At 35.2% G+C, this 20,609-nt stretch overlaps 1 protein-coding gene across 1 annotated transcript in view; it reads left to right on the top strand.

The window, feature by feature from the left end:
- TRDN (triadin) overlaps positions 1-20,609 on the top strand; it is a 395,011-nt gene that overhangs the window by 229,175 nt on the left and 145,227 nt on the right. The window contains exons 13-16 of the mRNA XM_043592239.1: positions 796-849; positions 8,070-8,099; positions 18,108-18,137; positions 18,852-18,869. Of these exons, the coding sequence (XP_043448174.1) occupies positions 796-849; positions 8,070-8,099; positions 18,108-18,137; positions 18,852-18,869 (132 nt within the window). The remainder of the gene's footprint in view (positions 1-795; positions 850-8,069; positions 8,100-18,107; positions 18,138-18,851; positions 18,870-20,609) is intronic.

Below are 20,609 nucleotides of genomic sequence, written 5' to 3'. Positions count from 1 at the left end.
ATAAAGGTCAACATCTATAACAAATGACCAAATCTTCGTTCCCATATTATTGAATGATAATTTAATTATCAAAAACTTACAGAAGATAATTATGAAATCATTATTGAGTAAAATGGGAAATAAGCATTTCTATTTATAATCTTTATTTCCCCTTTACTTTTCATGCTAATTAAATAATTAAGTAGTTATCACATGTGTTTTTGTATCCTGTTTCTTTAAAGAGAAAATTCTGAAAAAATCAGAAACCTAAGACAAGAAAGAAGAAAGATTCAGAATGAAGTTTTCTTATTCCGTCACAATGCATACTGTCACCCGGGACCTCATGAATAGTGGAGTTGTGGCGGGCATGCCAGCGGTACAGGGAATGGCATCTTGAGTCAGACTGGTAGTGCATATTGGGAGTTCTGGATTTTATCCACATATTAGTCACTCAGTGAACTTCTATGAAACTCTTTATGTCTACCTGTTCCGTCCATTTCAAAGCACTGATAATACAGAAATAGTTTACAAAGAATTCTGAGATTTTCAGATTCAGGTGGCAAACAAATGCAAAGTGTGCCATGGCCAGACAACAATAAGGCAGTTTTGGGAAACTTTTTTTTTTTTTTGGTCTCAATAAGCTTAATTCTTAATGATCCCTCTAACAATTGTATTCATTTCATAACAAAAATTCCAAGTGCCAAGGGCAATGTTTTCTATGTCTGTTTTTGATTTTCTACTCTCCCCCTTTTGGGGGGTTAAATATCTTTCGGAAATAGATCGCCATGGTAATTTATTTATCTTTTTCTTTATAAGAGCCAGGGAAAGCTCCTGAAACCAAACAAGGGACTACAAAAGTTGCAGCACAAGGTAAGCCATAAAACACTTCAAACATTCTATTTCTTTTTAGAAAGTACATAGCACTTTAAACAAAGCAAAAGCTGTTTATTGCAGAATAGCACCATCTGCTGGGTTATTACAGAAAATATTGTTGCATTAAAATACACATTTCAAGTATTTTATTTTTAGTACTTGGAGGAACCATAAAGGACCCAAGAGTTAGTATGTTGACTCCAAGTTTCAGTCATGGAGCTTTTAGTTATGTTTCTAAAAATAAGCCATATATTGATAGATGATAGAAAGATTGGTAGAGATTTACAAATAAATATAATTATTCCAATGTTTCCTTTGTGTAACTTGTGTCAAATTAGAAAACTTAGAATGTTATTAAGTTAATATTATTTCATCTATATCAAGATTGCAGAAATTGGGTTCTGGATATGACTGCAAAGTAATCTCCCTAGTTTTTAGGAGCCATGTGAGAAAATCAGTTCCATCACTTACAAATATTTTGGAGTCAACAGAAGTGGTTTCCTTTAAGACATGTTTAAAAACATACTGATTCTTTAAAGCATCAGTTTGGGAAAGATATTTCTTTTAAACAATTTTTCTATAAAGTTATTTTTTAACCATCATCCAAAATCCATCCTTTGAGAAAGCTATTCTAAATCTTGTAACTCCAAGTCAACAGACTGGAATATGAATTATGTGACCATTATTCTTAAACCATGAGGAGTAATCTGATGTAAGTATAAGGGAAGGACACAAGTATTCTGCCTTCTGTCATCTACAAAAACTTTGCAGAATTTAGGGGGGGAAAAGGGTAAAATGTTTAATAGAGAATATTTTTTTACTTTTTAAGTTTTTATTTTAATTTGTTAGTTGACATCCAGTGTTATATTGGTTTCTGGTGTACAATACAGTGATTCAACAGTTCCATACATCACCCAGAGCTCATCATGACAAGTGTACTCCTTAATCCCCATCACCTTGTTAACCCATCCCACTACATTATACAATATCAAGCAATAAAGGATATGCATTTAGGTGGTATTACATTTGTTTCTGGGAAGAAGGCCTTTGTAGCAGACTCCTCAGCATATGACATATAACATGGTTGCATTTAATCCTGGACCCAACTATGTGCAGAATCATCCTGGTAAATACTGGTTACATGGGTTGACTGCATTCCATTCCACTGACCCAATGATGTTAGTTATAAGTAATGTATACTAAGAGGGCTGGGAGCTATAATACTAATTTTTAATTTTCATTTGATCATCATTTGATCATTTCTTTGTTTAAGAAAACAGAATCTTCTTTAGGAGAATTTTAATAGAGAGTATAACAAATATTACGGGAGGCAGAAAGGACAAATATTATCACTTTTGGTTTTTATTCATGAAAATGCAACTCGGAGTCAGGTCCTCAAGTATCATGGTTAATATATAGATGTTATCATTAAAAACAAAACAACAACAGCAACAAAACAAAAAAAAAGCAAAACCAACCAACCAACCAACCAAAAAAACACTTGCCCTGGGACACTTCTGCTTTGATCGAAGCTTCTGAGGACTTCGTGGTGTGGAACTGCCACTTGAGGCAAGAGTTTAATGCTGCTTTAGTCTCATATTAGAGGAATTCAAGGGGAGGAAATTGCAGAGATATCTGGAAACTTGCTTCAAATTTGAGCTTTAGACCTTGGGCTCTTCATTTTTGCATTCCAACTATGCTGGACAAGGAAGCTTCAGAAATTATTCTTTTGGAATAAAAGACTTACTGTTGAGTCTTTAATACCGTGGAGTTTCAAAGTCTTGTTAGAGCCGTTCTTTTAAGAAATTAGATAAGTGTGTTGATTAAACATAGTGCACAAAGCACTGTTCACTAGAATGACAATGACACATCAAAAGAAGGACACTTCAAGCAGGAATAAATGTCACTTGTGTTGTGCACATCTTCCATAGATCTTTCTTAGGTTTTATAATACCATAGTCATATTATTAATCATGCATAGAAATAATTAATATTTGCATATACTTTATTAGAAGACAGAGCTTAAGCACAATTGGCAGTATTGCTCTAGCAGAGGCTGATATTTTTGAAGTAAACAATATCTTTTTTTTAATGTTTATTTATTTTTGAGAGACAGAGAATGAAAACGAGAGAGTGAGTGGGGAAGGACAGAGAGAGGGGGAGATACAGAATCTGAAGCAGGCTCCAGGCTCCGAGCTGTCAGCACAGGGCCTGATGCGGGGCTCAGACCCACAAACCGTGAGATCATGACCTGAGCCGAAGTCGGACGCTTAACTGACTGAGCCACCCAGGCACCCTGATATTTTTGAAGTATAAAGTGACAAAATTGATAATGATGCTTATATTGTGGTAAAAGACTAGAATATATCTCTTCATTTATTTATTTTTTAAACTTTTTTAACAAAGGGAATATTTAATATCTAGTTTTATATAAGCTGTGTGTAAATATGTAAATATTTTGCTCTATTATTAATATTTATCACACATTTTTTAGAAGTATATTAAAAAATTTAAGAAAGTTTTGAGACACTGAGAAGAATATGAAAAAAATGACTCTATACTATAGATTATAAGTTGGAGATACAAGAAATTGAAATAATAACATAAATAGAATATCATGTAATGCTGAATTGACTTGTAGAGATAATAAATGTCATATTAGTTAAGACAAAGTGATTTTTAGAGTTGGGTTGAGGGATTCTAAATGGATGAGGAGAGGATGACTTCATGTGGGCTTGGAGCATTACTAAAGAATAAACTGGCAGTAAAAAAGCATTGCTAGTGTAGATGGCTTTAAATAAAGAGTTAGTGATAATTGTGAAAGGTTATTGTCATTATCAAGTTATGAGACAACCTCAACTATGATGGTGTCAGTGACTTCGGAAAGCTGCAACTAAGTTGGATATTTTGAAAAAACGCTAATTGATAGAAGATACACAATGAAACAAGAGAAGATTAAAACAGTATTGAACTTTTAAGGCTGGGTGAATAGGATGATTTAATTGTCAAAAATAAGTCCCAGGGAGGGCACCTGGGTGGCTCAGTTGATTAGGAGTCTGACTTCTGCTCAAGTCATGATCTCACAGTTGGTGTGTCTAAGCCCCCGGTCGGGCTCTGTGCTGACATCTTAGAGCATGGAGCCTGCTTGAAATTTTGTGTCTCCCTGTCTCTGGGCCCCTCACCCACTCGTGTTTTGCCTCTCTCTCTCTCTCTCTCTCTCTCTATCTCTCTCTCTATCTCTCTCAAAAATGAATGATCATTAAAAAAATTTAAAAAATAAATCCCGGGGAAAGGAACTAACCTAAGGGAGAAGATGAGGATTCATTTTTCGGTGGATTTATGCTGAGCAGATGGAAGGTCATCCACACAGTGAATTTTCTGTATAGCCCGTAAGAACTAGGTGAGAGATCAATCTGATTCATAGACATTACATAATAAATTGTGTTGAAGAAATGGAATTAGACTAAAATGGAAAAGTGAGAAGAAAAATAGGAATTTTTAAAAATTAGGCAGATGCAATGGTTGGGCAGACACCTGCTGACAATGAAATGCTCAAGGAAGGACGGAAGTTACAACAGAAATCACCTTAAAAGATGAGTCTATATGCATCATATATTCATCTGTGTAAGCGTATTTCCAGTGATTTTTTTCCCATTTGGATTTCTAAAGCAAACATTAAAAGTCTTTGATATATTATAGATAGAAAATAGAAAGAGAACAAGACAACTAAAATGTTAACCATTGCAGTCTCATTGGAATATGAAAACAGAGTCCAATAATGAAGAATCATGTCTACTCAGCAGATTCAGGGTCATCGAGCCACATAATCCAGTGAAATAGCATTAGGCGAGTTGAATGAGAGTCTGCAGTGGGACACATGGAACAAAAGTTAGAAAAACGTTCTGGAAGCAGCTGGATCCCGAAAGCCTGGTTTGGATTAACTTCTGGAGTGGAATCCAGCTTGACAGACCACATGGCTTTCCAGATGGCTGTGAATAAAAGCCACTCATTTTAAGGAACATAGGGCAAGAAGCAAAGCCAGTGTCAACTATGAAGGAATAGGCCAAACTTTTTCATTCAACTCTTGTTACTGTAGAGTTTAAAACCAAAACTATTGAAGAATATGAAAGCAGGAAAGAGGAACACTTATACACATACCCACATGCCTGCACTTGCATATGAATGCGTTGTTCTTCTTAGATTATTTTAGAAATTAAAAAAAAATCTGCAAAAGATTTTGCCTATTTTTGGAGGGCTTTTCTTCTCTGTAGAATTCAGAAGAGATAACGGGTTTTCAAAATGCATTCATGTTCTCAGTCCTTTTTCTGGCATTGGTTGTCCTCAACGAGTGTGTTTATTGCTAAACTGGTGAAGTTTAGGGCCACTCTCTTGCCAGGGTGTCTCCCAGGACTCTCTGGGCAGCATTTTTTTCTTTAAAGTTTATTTATTTTGAGAGAAAGAGAGAGAGTGCGCTAGGGAGGGGCAGAAAGAGAGGGAGAGAGAAAATCCCAAGCTGGCTGCATGCCATCAGCATGAAGCCTGACCTGTGGCTTGAATCCACAAACTGTGAGATCATGACCTGAGCCAAAACCAAGTCGGACACTTAACCAACTGAGCCACCCAGGTGCCCCTGCTTTTATGGTTTTAATTTATTTTTTATTCATATATATATATATATATATATTTTTTTTTTTTTGAGAGAGAGAGAGAGCATGAGCTGAGGAGGGACAGAAAGACAGAGAGAGACAGAGACTCCCAAGGAGGCTCCACCCCATCAGCATGGAGCACGATGCGGGGCTTGATTTCATGAATCACAAGATCCTAACCTGAGCTGAAATCAAGAGTTGAGCATTTAATCAACTGAGCCACCCAGCTGCCCCTGGACAGCAATTTTTTAATTTTTTTTAAAAAAATTATTTATTTATTTTGAGAGAGAGAGAGAGAAAGTAGGGGAGGGACAGAGAGAGGGAGGAAGAGAATCTGCACTGACAGTGCAGAGCCCAATGTGGGGCCCAAACCCATGAACTGTGAGATTGTGACCTGAGCTGAAACCAAGAATCAGACACTTAACTGATTGGGCCACCCAGGCACCCCTGGACAGCAATTTTTAATTTGTGAATTTGTGTTATTTTCCTTTTGTTTAAAGAGCTCTCTACCTAAATCCTTTGATCCAACTTATTAGAGACTCAAATATTGGGAAATAGTGTCAAGATAATTATATAGGAGAAAAGCAAAATATGTCTCTTGCAGTAAATTAAAGGACAAATCCATTTCACTTTTTTTCTTTACTATACAAATTCCAGGCAAAATACAAAAATTAGTGAATTCCAGAATCAAAATGTTTACTTATTGGATGATTTTGAAAATTATAAAGCTTCTTGGAGGAAATTCATACTTATAAAGTAAAGCACTAACAACAAATAAATCTACTGAGTCAAACCTATAGGGTTTTCTGAAATTATGCCTCATGGCTTTGAAATCTATCAGGTGTTGCTCATATCTTCCAAATCTTTGTAGTTGTCTTCATTACTATCCTCATTATGTCATTGGAATAGACAGATGCTTTAACTTAAAAAATATTATAAATGTAGATCCTTTATACATTTTGTATCTTACAGTTAAAATCCTATTAAAAGGAACAAATGTTACAAGGTAGAATTATTTTGGTTATAAAATAATTTTTTACTACAAAAGTAACAACGCTTAATGACATTTAGAAAATAGAAAACAAAATAACCTAAAATAAATTAAATTAATAAATTTAAAGATATTCCCTTTCAGTCTTTTGTTCCTGACTTTTAGACCTCTTAGTTGTTTTCTTTTTTTTAATTTTTTTAAACATTTATTCATTTTTGAAAGGCAGAGAGAGACAGAGTGCAAATGGGGGAGAGGCAGAGAGAGAGAGGGAGACACAGAAACAGAAGTAGGCTCCAGGCTCCGAGCTATCAGCACAGAGCCCCACGCTGGGTTCGAACTCACGGACCGACCGTGAGATCATGACCTGAGCTGAAGTCGGCCATTTAACCAACTGAGCCACCCAGGCGCCCCTGTTGGTTGTTTTCTGTATGAGCCTGTGCAAACCATTTACTGTCTGTAATGTAGGTTTCTTACTCTGGGCTGCTTTCCTCAAAAGGCTACTGTGAAACCCCAGTGAGAAGACGCTTTAGTAAACGTAGCCTAGACTAAACACCCAAAGTAGTCTTACGTGTTGGTTCTAAGTGGTCCCCCAAATTCTTTTTTTTTTTGTAGTTTATTTGTTTATTTTGAGAGAGAGTGGAGGGGGCAAAAAGAGGGAGAGGGAAAATCTCAAGCAGGCTCTGCACTGTCAGCATGGAGCCCACTTGGGGCTCAATTTCACCGAACCATGAACTGAAACCACTGAGCCACCCAGGTGCACCAGTCCCCGAAATTCTAATTCACTCAGGCAGGATTACTTTAAGGAGATGTGCACAGTCTCTGATTCAACTTGTGTGACCTAAGGCTTCTTTGAGTGGGTTTGGCTCCTGAATGAACTTTACACAAAACCAGGAGTCATCCTATTTGGAGCAATCCCCAGCTAACCCTACGTGTTTTTGGTAGCAAACACGTGTTACAACCTAGATCCAGATTTAGATTCATGATCCAGGATTAGATGAAATCCACCACAGAGGAAGTCAGAATTCAAAGATGATTAAAATGTGCTATGCCTTTTCCCTGTGTAAAGGTGGCATACATTTGCTGAAAGGAGGGTGGGACTGTCATTACCCCTTGCTGAAATGGTACCTTTAAACACAACTACTGTAAATGTGTATAATAAACTGGTATACAATTTCTTAGTAGTTAGGCAGAGATAATTTATAAAATATTACTTTCATTTTGGGCATAGATCTATTCATATTTTTTTAGAAGTGTTTGTGGTTTTCTCAGATATAACAATTTCAAACCTAAGATGAACTTATACTAAACATATGCTATACTTCTTAATTTGACTTCTTGTCTATGTTATGACATACTTTTTAATTCTTTTTTGGTTTTATGCTTATATCTGAGTTATTAAAAACACTCATATGAAATAATATTTTCAGGTTATTCTCTTATTGCAGATTTGGATGGATTAATTTGTGCATAGATATCCACTCAATTTATAAATACATGGAATGCTTTCTCATATTCCCAGGAGTATTCTGAAGAATGATCATTTACTATGTCTTAACATGATTTTATTTATCTTATTTCAGCAACAGCTAAAAAAGATGAAAAGAAGGAAGGTATGTTTAATGCAAAAATTCCACTATGCCTTTTATGTAAACAATTTACCAAAATTCAGAGTTGAGTTTTGACTGCCATCTTGTCTGTATTTCCTTTGGATAACTGGATCTATATTATGGATACATTTCTCATGAATGTATTTTTGTACTTTACCTCATGTAAATGGGTGAACTACTTTTCAAAAATTTTTTTTCATTTAAAAAATTTTATTTATTTAAAAATTTTTTTCAATGTTCATTTATTTTTGAGACAGAGAGAGACAGAGCATGAGTGAGGGAAGAGCAGAGAGAGAGGGAGACACAGAACCCAAAGCAGGCTCCAGGCTCTGAGCTGTCAGCGCAAAGCCTGAAGCGGGGCTCAAACCCACGAATCATGAGATCGTTACCTGAGCTGAAGTCAGACACTCAACTGACTGAGCCACCCAGGTGTCCCATGTTTATTTATTTATTTTGAGAGAGACAGAGACAGCATGAGTGTCAGAGTAGTGGAGAGAATCCCAAGCAGGCTCCTCATTGTCAGCACAGAGTTCAATGTGGGGCTTGAACTCACAAACCATGAGATCGTGACCTGGGCCGAAATCAAGAGTTGGTCACTTAACCGACTGAGTCACCCAGGTTGCCCCTCAAAAATAAATTTTAAATCTCATCTCTCTCAAGATAAAGGAGATAAAACATAACCTCTCAAAATCTCAGAACTTTTACTCTATTAACTACTAATCTCTGACACTAACCAGCAACTGATGCTACTTTGGTCTATTAAATTGCAAATAAGTTATAGTCCATCCCCTGCACACCACCTCCTTTTGTCAGAATGTCCTGAGATGGAGTAAAATATTCTTGCTGTCGAAGAAAACTTGCACCCAATAGAATTTAACAGGTAAGGAAGATTTTATTTAAGACTCTTGCAATAGGACTCAAGTCCATTGTAATAGGAGAAGTTGAACTCTCAACACCACTGAAACAAAAAGCCTAAGAATTTTAAAGCTCTGAGATTAGCTAGTGGAAAGGTACTGGTGGACACAGGGTGGTTGGGGCATGGTGTGCGAGTCATTGTGATTAGGCCATCTGTGTTACTAGTTGTTGCTTATTGAAGTTAGCCTCCTACCTTCCCATAGAGATTGGGAGATAGTGGCACTGTGTCCTTTGATGATTACATTTCAAAAGGATGCTTCATCAGTCCTGAGAAAGATACTTCTCGGTATAGACAATTTATATTTCAAAGGAACAGGGAAAGAATGTACAATTGCAAGTTTTCTAGGGGCACCTGGGTGACTCAGTCAAAGTGTCAACTTTGGCTCAGGTCATGATCTCATAGTTTGTGGGTTGGAGCCCCGCATCACGCTCTGTGTTGACAGCTCAGAGCCTGGAGCTTTCTTCAGTTTCTGTGTCTCCCTCTCTCTCTGCTCCTCCCTTCCTCATGCTCTGTCTCTCTCTTTCTCTCAAAAATAAATAAACATTAAAAAATTTTTAAAAATTACAATTGCAAGTTTTCTAAAGCAAATGTACTAATAAAAGGGAAATCGAGGGTCTATAACATGTCTAAAATTTAGTCAAGCTAAGAGAAATACTAAGGTCATCTCAGTCACAATGGTTTTATTTAGAGAGGTGTTTCTCATGCACTCTGACAATACTTAGGATCTAAATATCACCACTGTTTATTAATCCAGGCTTATTTTCTTAGTAAAAATAGTATGAAAATACAAGCAATCATTGCCAACTTTGAAAATGACAGTTGTATCCAATTAATATTATGTAATTTGAGAAAAATGCAAAGAAAGTGTTATATTTAATATTTAATATCATCAGAATTTTGCATAATCATAGTTTGGGAGTCACATTCTGCTTCTATTAAACAAGAATCTAAGAGTTCATGGATATGAGACAGAAAAAATATTTTAGTTGGTCATTATTTGTTCAGAGAGAGAAAAACGATGGTATCATAATAAAGCCTAAAAAGACACATTAGTATGTTTGTTTTCAAGAGATTGAAATCAGTATTAATTACGCATGTACACATAGCAAATCTTTCAGTATATTCTGGAAATTATATCACTTACATGATCAACACTGTGATGAGGATACAGATATGTTACAAGAAAAAAAGAGGTAGTAAGTTTTTGATAAGACAGTAACTACTCAAAATGTTAACTACTTTGATAAGACACTACTCAAAAATGTTAATCTTTCTCCCACCATTCTTTCTTGGGAATAAAGAACAATTTACCATTTAAGTTAAGAAAAAGAATAATATGAACAGTTATTTTTCCATTTGTTAGCATTCAAACCAAAGTATTAAAAGACTTTTGGGTATATACAACAGTAGTCAAATTACTAACTGAACAACTTTAGGCTATGTATGATTCTTTTTTCTCATTGCTATGGCTCCTGGATTTTTTTGTTCTATTTTCCCTGAATTTGCTGCTCATTTTCTTTTTCTTTTTTTGAGAAATTGTTTGTAATCAGTATGCAATATTTGGAAGAGCTTGGAGAGCTTGGGTAGAGCTTTGCCATGGAGATTCAAGTGATCCAGTGTCCACCACCAACTATAAAATGTATAAATTACATACCCCTATTATTAGTAGTAGTAGTATCATTATCATTATCATTATCATTATCATTATCATTAGCATTAGCATTAGCATTATCATTATCATTATTGGTGTTGTTTTCAAAGAGTTTCATGGATTATCTTTTATCTCTTATTTGGAAAAGTTTTGTAATTGTGAATATTACGATGTTTAAGAAAAAAGACAGCTATCTAGAATAACTTTCATTGTTTCCAGTGTATAAATGGAGAACAGACTCAATGTCCAGCTATTCTAGCCAGCCATTTGATTTTGTTCCATGAGCTTCTATTTCCCTTTCTCCTGTTAAGCAGGGCTGAGAGGTATAAGGACATAAGTTTCTTGGCTCTTGTTTCTTATTTTATATAATCTCAATAAGATTATTGCAATCTTTTCCTAGAGGCAGGAAGCACATGTTTATCCAAATGAGACATAGTTAGTACAAATAACCAGATACAATTTGGATTTTCAACATTTTCCTTATACAAAGTTTATTTCTACTCACATGCAAACTTTTGGGGTATAATTCAAAGATATTAATGGTTGACAGCTTTCCTAGAGAAGAAGAGAATGAGGAGGGCTTTAAGAATTAATTAGAATGTTCTGTGAAGTTCTTTTGTTAATGAATTATAAAATGCAGAAACAAAAGTGCATACCAATGATCTGTGCACCGGGGGGCAAAGGGTTTCTTGCATAGTGAACTCTGAAGATTTGTTTTTCATCTTAAGATCTTATCCCCCTATGTCCCATCAAGTCTCTTTTAGAAACCTTAAGAAGAGAGACCCTTGGCTGCACTGAGCTTTGCCCATCACTTTTACTGTTCTTTGGACTTCAGGCATCAGAGCAACCGTATCTTAGCTTAAGTGGAGTGACATTTTTGAATATTCAACTGGGGTCCTTTTGCAAGCCCTTTTCTACTGAAATTTCCCTTGTATGCCACTCTTTCTCCCCTTACAGACATTTTACTTGTTATCCGTTAACACATATTCTTTCTTATTTTCCATTAGTTCTCAAAGTCAAGTTCCATTAAATTGCATTTTTCACTATAAAATGTGCTTATTCTCTATTTCTTCTTATGTCATTGCCCTACTCTCCTTGTAGACGAGGAGACTCAAATTCTGGGGTAAGCTTCAATCACTGTTACTCCTTTGCCCCTGGCATTTTGTCTTCCAGAATTTTTAATTTGGTTGGACTCTCTTTGGTTTAATCTTGTCTAAAATAATTAGAATGGCTGATCTTCATTCACAGCTTCCAGCCCTCTAGCTTTCACCTCACATTGCCGCTTGTGATCTCACATTAGTTTTTCTAACTTCTCATGTGGACCAGGGTAATCATCTCTGAAGTCACAGGTCCTCAAAATGTGGTCAAGGACTCTTGGGGGTCCCAGAGACCCTCTCAGTGGTTCCTCAAGGTCAAAACTATTTTTGTAAAAACATGAAGTCATCGTGTGCCTTGTTCATTCTCATCCTCCCATGAGTATGCACTGGCATTTTCCAGAGGCTACATAATTTGCGATTCTGCAACAGATTGAATACTTAAGCAGATATGCAAATCCAACCATCTTCTCATTAAGCTAGACATTAATAAGATTCACAAAAATGTAGAACAAAGTCACTCATCTCACCATTTTTTTTGTATTGGAAAATATATTTGTCATAAAAATATTTATGTTAACATGTAACATGTTTATTCTTTTTTTCATTTTTTTAACATTTAATTATTATTATTAGACAGAGAGAGACAGAGCATGAGCATGGGAGGGGCAGAAAGAGGGGGATACACAGAAACCGAAGTAAGCTCCAGGCTCTGAGCTGTCAGCACAGAGCCCGATGTGGGGCTTGAACTCACAAACCATGAGATCATGACCTGAGCTGAAGTCAGATGCTTAACCAACTGAGCCACCGGGGGGCCCCTATTCTTTTTTAATAAACGCATAAGCAAATATATTTTTTAAATTTTTCTCAATTTTAATATTTTTAGGTTTATTTATTTATTTTGAGAGAAAGAGAGAGAGATAGAGACAGAGAGAGTCCCAAGTAGGCACCAGACTGTCAATGAAGAGCCTAAAGCAGGGCTTGAGCCCACAAACAAGGAGATCATGACCTGAGCCTAAATCCAGAGCCAGATACTTAACCCACTGAGCCATTCAGGTGCCCTTCAACCTTAATTTTTAAAATTATAAGTATCAATGGATAGAAACTGCATAAATAAAAGCTGTTTGGGATCTTTTAAAATTGTGAAGAAATTAAAGGATTTCTGAGATGAAAAGTTTGAGAATCTCTAACCTAAATAATAATCCTGCCTATAACATTTTCTCTAATACTTTCCTCCAAAATATTCAATTGGCTTCATAAAATTTTTCCTGTTTTTACCTACTTAAAATATTCAGTAGTTTCACCTCAACCACAAAATATAGTCTACAGGTCTTAACCTATAATCCAAGTCCTTATGGTCTGTTTTCTGACCTCCTGTCATGCACACAGCTAGGCAAAGTCAAAGCCAAGGCCTAAATAATTCCACCAGTAAAGATACAATGAGCCCTCTTGAGATAGAGACAATTCATTACTTTCATGGTCAGCAAAAGTAACAGTATCTGAAGGTGTTAGCACGTCATGGTTCTTGTCGTACACAACAAAAAATGATGACACCCCCAAAAAGAGGCCAGAGAATGCAACACAAGTTAAGAACATTTCAGTGGTGAGGAGCCAATTCTAGACCACATACACTCACATGGTTTTATGGTGTGCAATTCTATTCTCAAGGGTTCTAGGCAGGAGAACTCAGGAGGCAATAAGAAGCTGCCTATGACAGCTTCCCCTCCTATTATGTTCCGGAAAAATCATGAGGCATTCCACAGAGACTCACATTAGCTATGGTTTAAAACTTGGCCTCGGGGCGCCTGGGTGGCGCAGTCGGTTAAGCGTCCGACTTCAGCCAGGTCACGATCTCACGGTCCATGAGTTCGAGCCCCGCGTCAGGCTCTGGGCTGATGGCTCAGAGCCTGGAGCCTGTTTCCGATTCTGTGTCTCCCTCTCTCTCTGCCCCTCCCCTGTTCATGCTCTGTCTCTCTCTGTCCCAAAAATAAATAAACATTGAAAAAAAAAAAAAAAAAAAAAAAAAAAAAAAAAAAACTTGGCCTGTATGGCTTATATGGATATGTGCACAACCATCATGGTACCATGGTGGAATCTTTTCCCTATACTTCTATCCACTTTCTTTCTTTATGTATTACATACTTCTATACCAAGTCATTCTCAACTTTTAACATAGAACTTGCTGTCTTGCCTTTGTTCCTGCTGTCATCATAGTAGACTTTATCCTTTCCTTTTCCTTCAATGTTTTATTCAATGATTTTAGGACTCAGGAAAAATTCTACTTCCTCTAAGACATCTGTCTGACCCTCTGAATTAAATATAGTTTCTTTTTTCATTTATAATCTTCCATCAGAATTTACTTATACCTCCCTACCATTGCTTATTTCTTGCCACCTAGTACTTCATATTACTAGTTTCCAAATTCCGTCTACTCTAATTGACTTTAAAACTTCTGAGTAAAGGCACCATGTCTAAGTTTTATCTTCTATTGGGACTAACAGATTTCCTCAGTTATCACATTGCTTAATAAATATTTATTCTGTGAATGAATCAATAATATCTAGGACTTTTAAGATCAATATGAGAGCCACAAGAAATATGAGTAGGTATTCACCCCAGGGAAGGAATAATTTTTTTAAGTTATTATTGGAAGTTATATTCCAGGGAGATTTTTAGGTCTGAGAAATCATAGCCAAAAACTGACAATTTCATCGTAGGTATATTTTGATCACCAACTGCTACTTGGGTTGCACTAACACATCTAGGTAGATCCCATTCATTTAAACTTAGCTTCACTTATGAATTCTTAGGGGCTGGAAAGCCTTTGAGTTCTCCAACACAGTATATCTTCTGAAGGACATAGTTTTATTGAGAACGGGCTGGATTACATTTCTCATTTATTATAGCTAGAACAAGAGCGAGGAGAGCTGAATGCATGTGAGAATTATAGGTTCTAGGGCTTCAGAATTGAGATCTGAAGGGAGATTATATTGAAAAACAAAGCAAAATATAAAATATATGTTATTGTAACTGAGTACAGGTGTCAATGGGGCAAGTTATACAAAGAAAATGGAATACTTCATCATCTGCATTATTAGACTATGTAGAATTAATTTTTCCCTTCAATGAAACTGATATACCATTTTTTTCTGGCATCACCTAGGAATATAGTAGACCATACCAGATACAGTAGTCCCCCTTTCTCTGTGGCTTCATTTTGGCAGTTTCAATCCCCTGAGGTCAACCACCACCTAGAAGCAAATGAACCTCCTTCTGACACATGGCTAGAAGTTCAATAGTAGTCTAACATCAATCATAATGCCTATGTCATTCACCTCACTTTATCTCATCACACAGGCATTTTATCATTTCACATTGTCACAAGAAGAGTGACTACAGTACAGTAAAACATTTTAAGAGAGACCATATTCACATGACTTTTATTACAGTATACTGTTATAATTTGCCTATTTTATTATTATTATTACTAATCTCTTGCTGTGCCTAATTTATAAATTAAACTTTATCATAGGTATGCATGTAGAGGAAAAGAACATAGGATATACAGGTTTTGGTACTGTCTGCAGTTTCAGGCATCCACTGGGAGTCTGGAATGTACCCCACCACCCCGCCCCAGATGAGGGACACTACTGTGCATCGCTAGCAATGAGTGAATGATGAATTAAACAGATTGCTAACACATCACTTCTTTTAAATCACAGCTGCTGTGAGTCTTGATGTTCTTAATAAAAGACTGTTGTTCAGATTATTGGGCATATGGTCTTTAGGGAAGTATATTCACTTAGTAAGCCTTTATCATATTTTTAAGCTGTTTCAGCAGAATGCTCAGAGGGTATAATGAAGCCTAATAGCCTGAGTATTAATGGCTAGTACTAATAGATTTTCAGGGTCAGTATGTGATCTTTCAGTTCCAAGCATTATGTTTTTGGTTGCTCAGGTATTTTACTTGTAGAAGTCTCCTGCTGTGTTGACTCCTAACCCCCAAACATGATTTTAAAATGGTACTTTAAGTTAATTTCACTATAGCTCCCAGTTTTTAGAACAAATGTAGTGAACTTTTGAAAGATTTACCTGATTAGATTGTGGCTTATAATTTTGTTACATTTCTTCTTCATGAAACACTTTACTTTATCTGAATAAATTCTATGCTGATCTGATCCTGGACTTCAAGTGATTTGTTTACTCTTTCATTTCAGTACAATTGATATATAATACATTATATTACCAATTCCTATTATGAGGGTGAAAGAATGCAGGTTAAAACAGCAGACATTTCACAGCTAAATATTGTATTTAGCTTTCCACACCTCCCCCATGCCAGCATCTAATCAAAGAATAGGGGTGGGGTGGAAATAATCTTCTCATCTGCCACATTTCATCCTCTGTCTGTCCCACCGATCTTCCCAAACTTGATTTTCAATTGTGTTATTTTTTCAAAAGTTTTAAAAAGTTTTTATTTTATTTTTGAGAGAGAGAAAGAGAGCACTTGGGGGAGGGGCAGAGTGAGAGGGAGACACAGAATCTGAAGCAGACTCCAGGCTCTGAGCTGTCAGCACAGAGCCCAACTCAGGGCTCGAACCCATGAACCATGAGATCATGAAGAGCCAAAGTTGGACACCCAATGGACTGAGCCACCCAGGTGTCCTGTAAAGCACATTTTACAGTTCCAGATGAGAAACCAAGTATCAAGAAACTATTTTTTGAGGGGGTGGGAAGGATATTAAGAAAAATCTAGTCTAATATTCTTTATACTGTGCCATGCTGGACATACTAATGCTTAATAGATGTTTACTTATAAGTAAATGTTTTATTCCAAGGACTTATTATTTTTCATAAGGTTTGTTTGTACATGAAACATACTCCTATTACAGAAAAATGAGAAGCTCACAGGTTGCAAAAATATCATTTTAATGACTGTATTTTTCTATTATGTGGATATCCTACGAATTCTTTAAGAGTTCCACTACTGTTCAGAGGGTACTGTTTAATATTCCCATTATTTAGAAATATAAAACAATTTCATGGAAAAGTCTCTTTCTATGTGTATTTTTATGATAATTTTCCATTTTTCTCTTTGGATTTCTAGTAGTGGACTTACTGTATCAAAACCATGCTCATTTTTATGACTTTCTAGGTTATTTCTCCAGTTGCCTTCCTAAAATGTGTTTCTAGCTTATACTTCTATGAAAGTGAGTTTTTACTTTTACAACACTATTACTGTCATTGGTTATCATTTTTTCTTAAAACAACTCAGTTGACCATGTAACTGCTTTTTGTGGATAAACTCCTATTCATTGTCATCTTTAAACATTTTAGCTCCATTACTTCATTGTGGAAGTAAAATCATGGACCCAACTACATTCCTATATGGCCCACAAATCCATTAGCTTACATATTATTAGTAAATGTCTACTGTTCTCAGTTCTAAAGCATATTATTATCAGCCCGAAAACAGTTTATCTACCTTTTCCAATGATCAATTTATAGTTCCTTCTTATAATTGTAATTTCAGTAATATCCAGAAAATTTCAAAGTTAATTTACATAAGAGGTAAAGAAAAAAAAACATGGAAAAAAATAAATATTTCTAAGCAGAAACTTAAGATGCCTCTATACTAAAGTAAAATGGGATCAACACCTCTCGTTTTATTTTCAAGTGATAGGAACAGAAAGTTGCATGGTCTAAATACTAAAAAATAGTAAAATTTTTCATAATTAAACTGAACACACAAAAGACAAATAAAACAGATGCCTGTTGACTATTGAATACACATTAATTATTACTTTATGGCAGCTACGAAGAATGATGATGTGTTCATCAGTAACCTATGTGACAACCTCAACCTGTTTTGTTTCACAGCAATAATTGAATATTTGTATTGTAAATATATTGATTGCTCAGAGAGTGTAAAGCAGGTCATCTGGGTGGCTCCAGACTGAACAATTGAAACTTCAGACTAAATTCATGGGCTTTAGCCCATCTTTATGGGAACAGACCATATATTTTCTCAGTTTGACCTTCTATGAAAGAGTTACCAGCTTTGATAGGCACAATGTAATCTCTGTGCAAATCATATATGGATATTTTTTATCTCTTTTCTTTTTTGTAATCTTTATATTTCAGAAAATTGCTTATGTACTACCTCACTCTAATACTCATCTACTCAAAAACAGAGTAATTTCTCTTTAAGCCTCATATTCTAGAAATATATCATGCAATCAGTGCATTTTATTGAAGATTACTTCAGAGTGTTTGGAATTTTACTGTAAACTAATAAATTGTTGATTTATCATATCTACTTTATCAATAATTTATCTTTGTTTTTTCAGATTCTAAGAAAACAAAAACAACTATAGAAGGTATTGGAAATATTTTCTTTCTCTGTCTTATATTTGATGAATCCCCAAATTGCATTTATCCTTCAAGGACTATTGTAGAAGAAAAAAAATACATATAGGATAAGGAAAGAAGGGGAGAGAGAGAAAAAGATTGAGAATGAGAGAAAGTCAAATCTTTTCTGACAATATTGCTATTAGAAATATTTAACAAAATAAAAAATAAATATTGCCTATGTTTACCTTTCACAATAATTGTTTTCAAAGAAATGTTTTCTTGACAAGAAATTGTATAATGTTCAGTATCAAGCATGTATTTTACCAGAAAGCATAAATTCACTTAATCTTGGAAACACCAGCATCAATTAGGAACTGAATCATTACTTTAAGTCTTGAATAGAATCATAACTCATCTGGCAAGTATACCTGTTTCTTTTGTATTTGTTCATATGGGTTTACGTGTTCGCCTGTGTTTAAGAAGTCTGCAAGGTATAAATCACTGAAAATGATTAAACAGTGCAATTCTAAGTCAATTTATTGTCACACAATGTTTTGCACGAAAATTATGGAAACACCTACAGTAATTGCCAGTAATTCAGAGCAACACTGAAATTTATGGAAAGAGAATGGGAAAGGGGCTGGAAAAATTATAGTCTAGTCCATATGTTCGGAGAGCAGTTTTATCTTTAAAAGTTTTAAGAGCAATTGTTTTGTTTTGTTTTTTATTTCTTCCAACAGAACAACCCAAGGGAAAAAGTAAGGAAATACATGCAAAGTATATTTGTGTATATGTTTTTTCTCTTTACTATCATTATTGGCCTGCTGATAGACTTGCAGTTTTGAATCTCTTTTTTTGTTTTATGCATGTGAACTCTGTTGGTTGTTTTTCTGTCAGTATGAAAAAGTACACAACCTGAGGGTCAGAGGGACTGAAAACCATGGCAATCATTCTCAAAGTCCATTGCCAAATTCATACAATCATCTAATAATATCATCCACAGCCACATAACTAAAAATACAACTTCATTCCATTAACCAAAACTGTGAGTGTAAATATAATTCCTGTAATCTGGTAAGTTCTCAGTCCTTAAAAAAGACCAAATAGAATTTATTTTTCAGGCTGGTTTCATAACCTCTTTCTCATTATCTTTCTTCTTGCAATCCATAAATATTTTGGTATGTTCATATTATATATATGACATTTTGTTCTTAACATGATTTACCTTTATAAGCACCTGAGCTCCGTGTAATAGCATTGCTTGAAATCCATCCCTTAGGCAGCATCTACTGCTGCTTTAACACTGTGTTAAAGCTGTTTGCTAACAGTAAAGCCAGATACCTTGAGGTTGTATCTTTTGCAAATATACGCTCTCCTCTGAAGAAATTCTGATATATTGAACAAATGGAAACAAAAAGCCCCAACTTAACCCTACTCGATCAGCTATTAAAAATCATCACATTCCCAGAATGTAGAGCTTTTCAGGATCCCAGTGATATTAAAAAACATCTGTTTTAAAATACATACCATTTTTGAAAATTTTATGTATGTTTTGGTACTGTAAAAGGTTAGGATGCTGAGGCATTCTGTGTCATAAAAATGCTCTAAATGCACTGTGGGATGAATCATGAAATTATAGTGCGACTCAGCCAGGGGGAGCAATCTATCTATAGAGAAGTATGTGTTCCTTCAGTTTCAGATTTATGTGAGCGCACTGCTGCTGATGAGCACGAGCACACGGAAACAGAAACACTGTATAAACCATTGCACCAGCAGAAAAATGAAGGACAACCAAAGATTTGAAAAATGATATTAAATTATATACACACACACACACACATATATATACACACATATATAACCCTAAGGCCCTCGCTTTATTGCAGTCTGTATAATTTAAAAGATCCTGCAGACACACTGTGTCTCCTTGACAATCTCGGGAGCATTGGTAGATTTAATTTAAGAAAAAAAATGCCTTCCCAGGCATTCATTTACATCCCAACTGCTTCCTTCTTTGAGAAATTCAGTGGATTGTGACTTGGGCAGTAATAAGAAAAAGAAAACGAATTTTCCTCAACTATAGTTCCTCAACAACTATTAATTATTTCTAAATTAACTTATTTATTCTGGTTTATCATCTAGACTTGGCTTTTATTGTTGTTAATGTTGTATCTTTTAATTTGTTTGATTTCATTTTTTTGTCTTTAAGATTGTTTATTCAATTACACATCTCTAACCCTATATTCTTATTTTGCTTTTACTTTTCTAGTTGTCACAATTAAGAAGTTTTTTCTTTAGTTAAAAAAAAATCATGATAGGGAAACAGTGAAGAGTACATGGAGCCTTCCTATACATAGTTTTGAAAATTCTCATGATCTATAATTTTTTCAAAATAAAAAGTAAAAAAAAAATCAATCATAGATATGATTTGGCAGTTTTATAAATTTATATTTATTAAAAATAATTCAATAGTTACATCCTGAATTACCCCATATAAG

This window comes from Prionailurus bengalensis, chromosome B2 (genome assembly GCF_016509475.1).
Source record: "Prionailurus bengalensis isolate Pbe53 chromosome B2, Fcat_Pben_1.1_paternal_pri, whole genome shotgun sequence".
Classification (NCBI taxonomy): Eukaryota; Metazoa; Chordata; class Mammalia; order Carnivora; family Felidae; genus Prionailurus; species Prionailurus bengalensis.
Note: the sequence above shows the minus strand (reverse complement) of the source record. Positions and strands in the feature narration are given on the sequence as shown.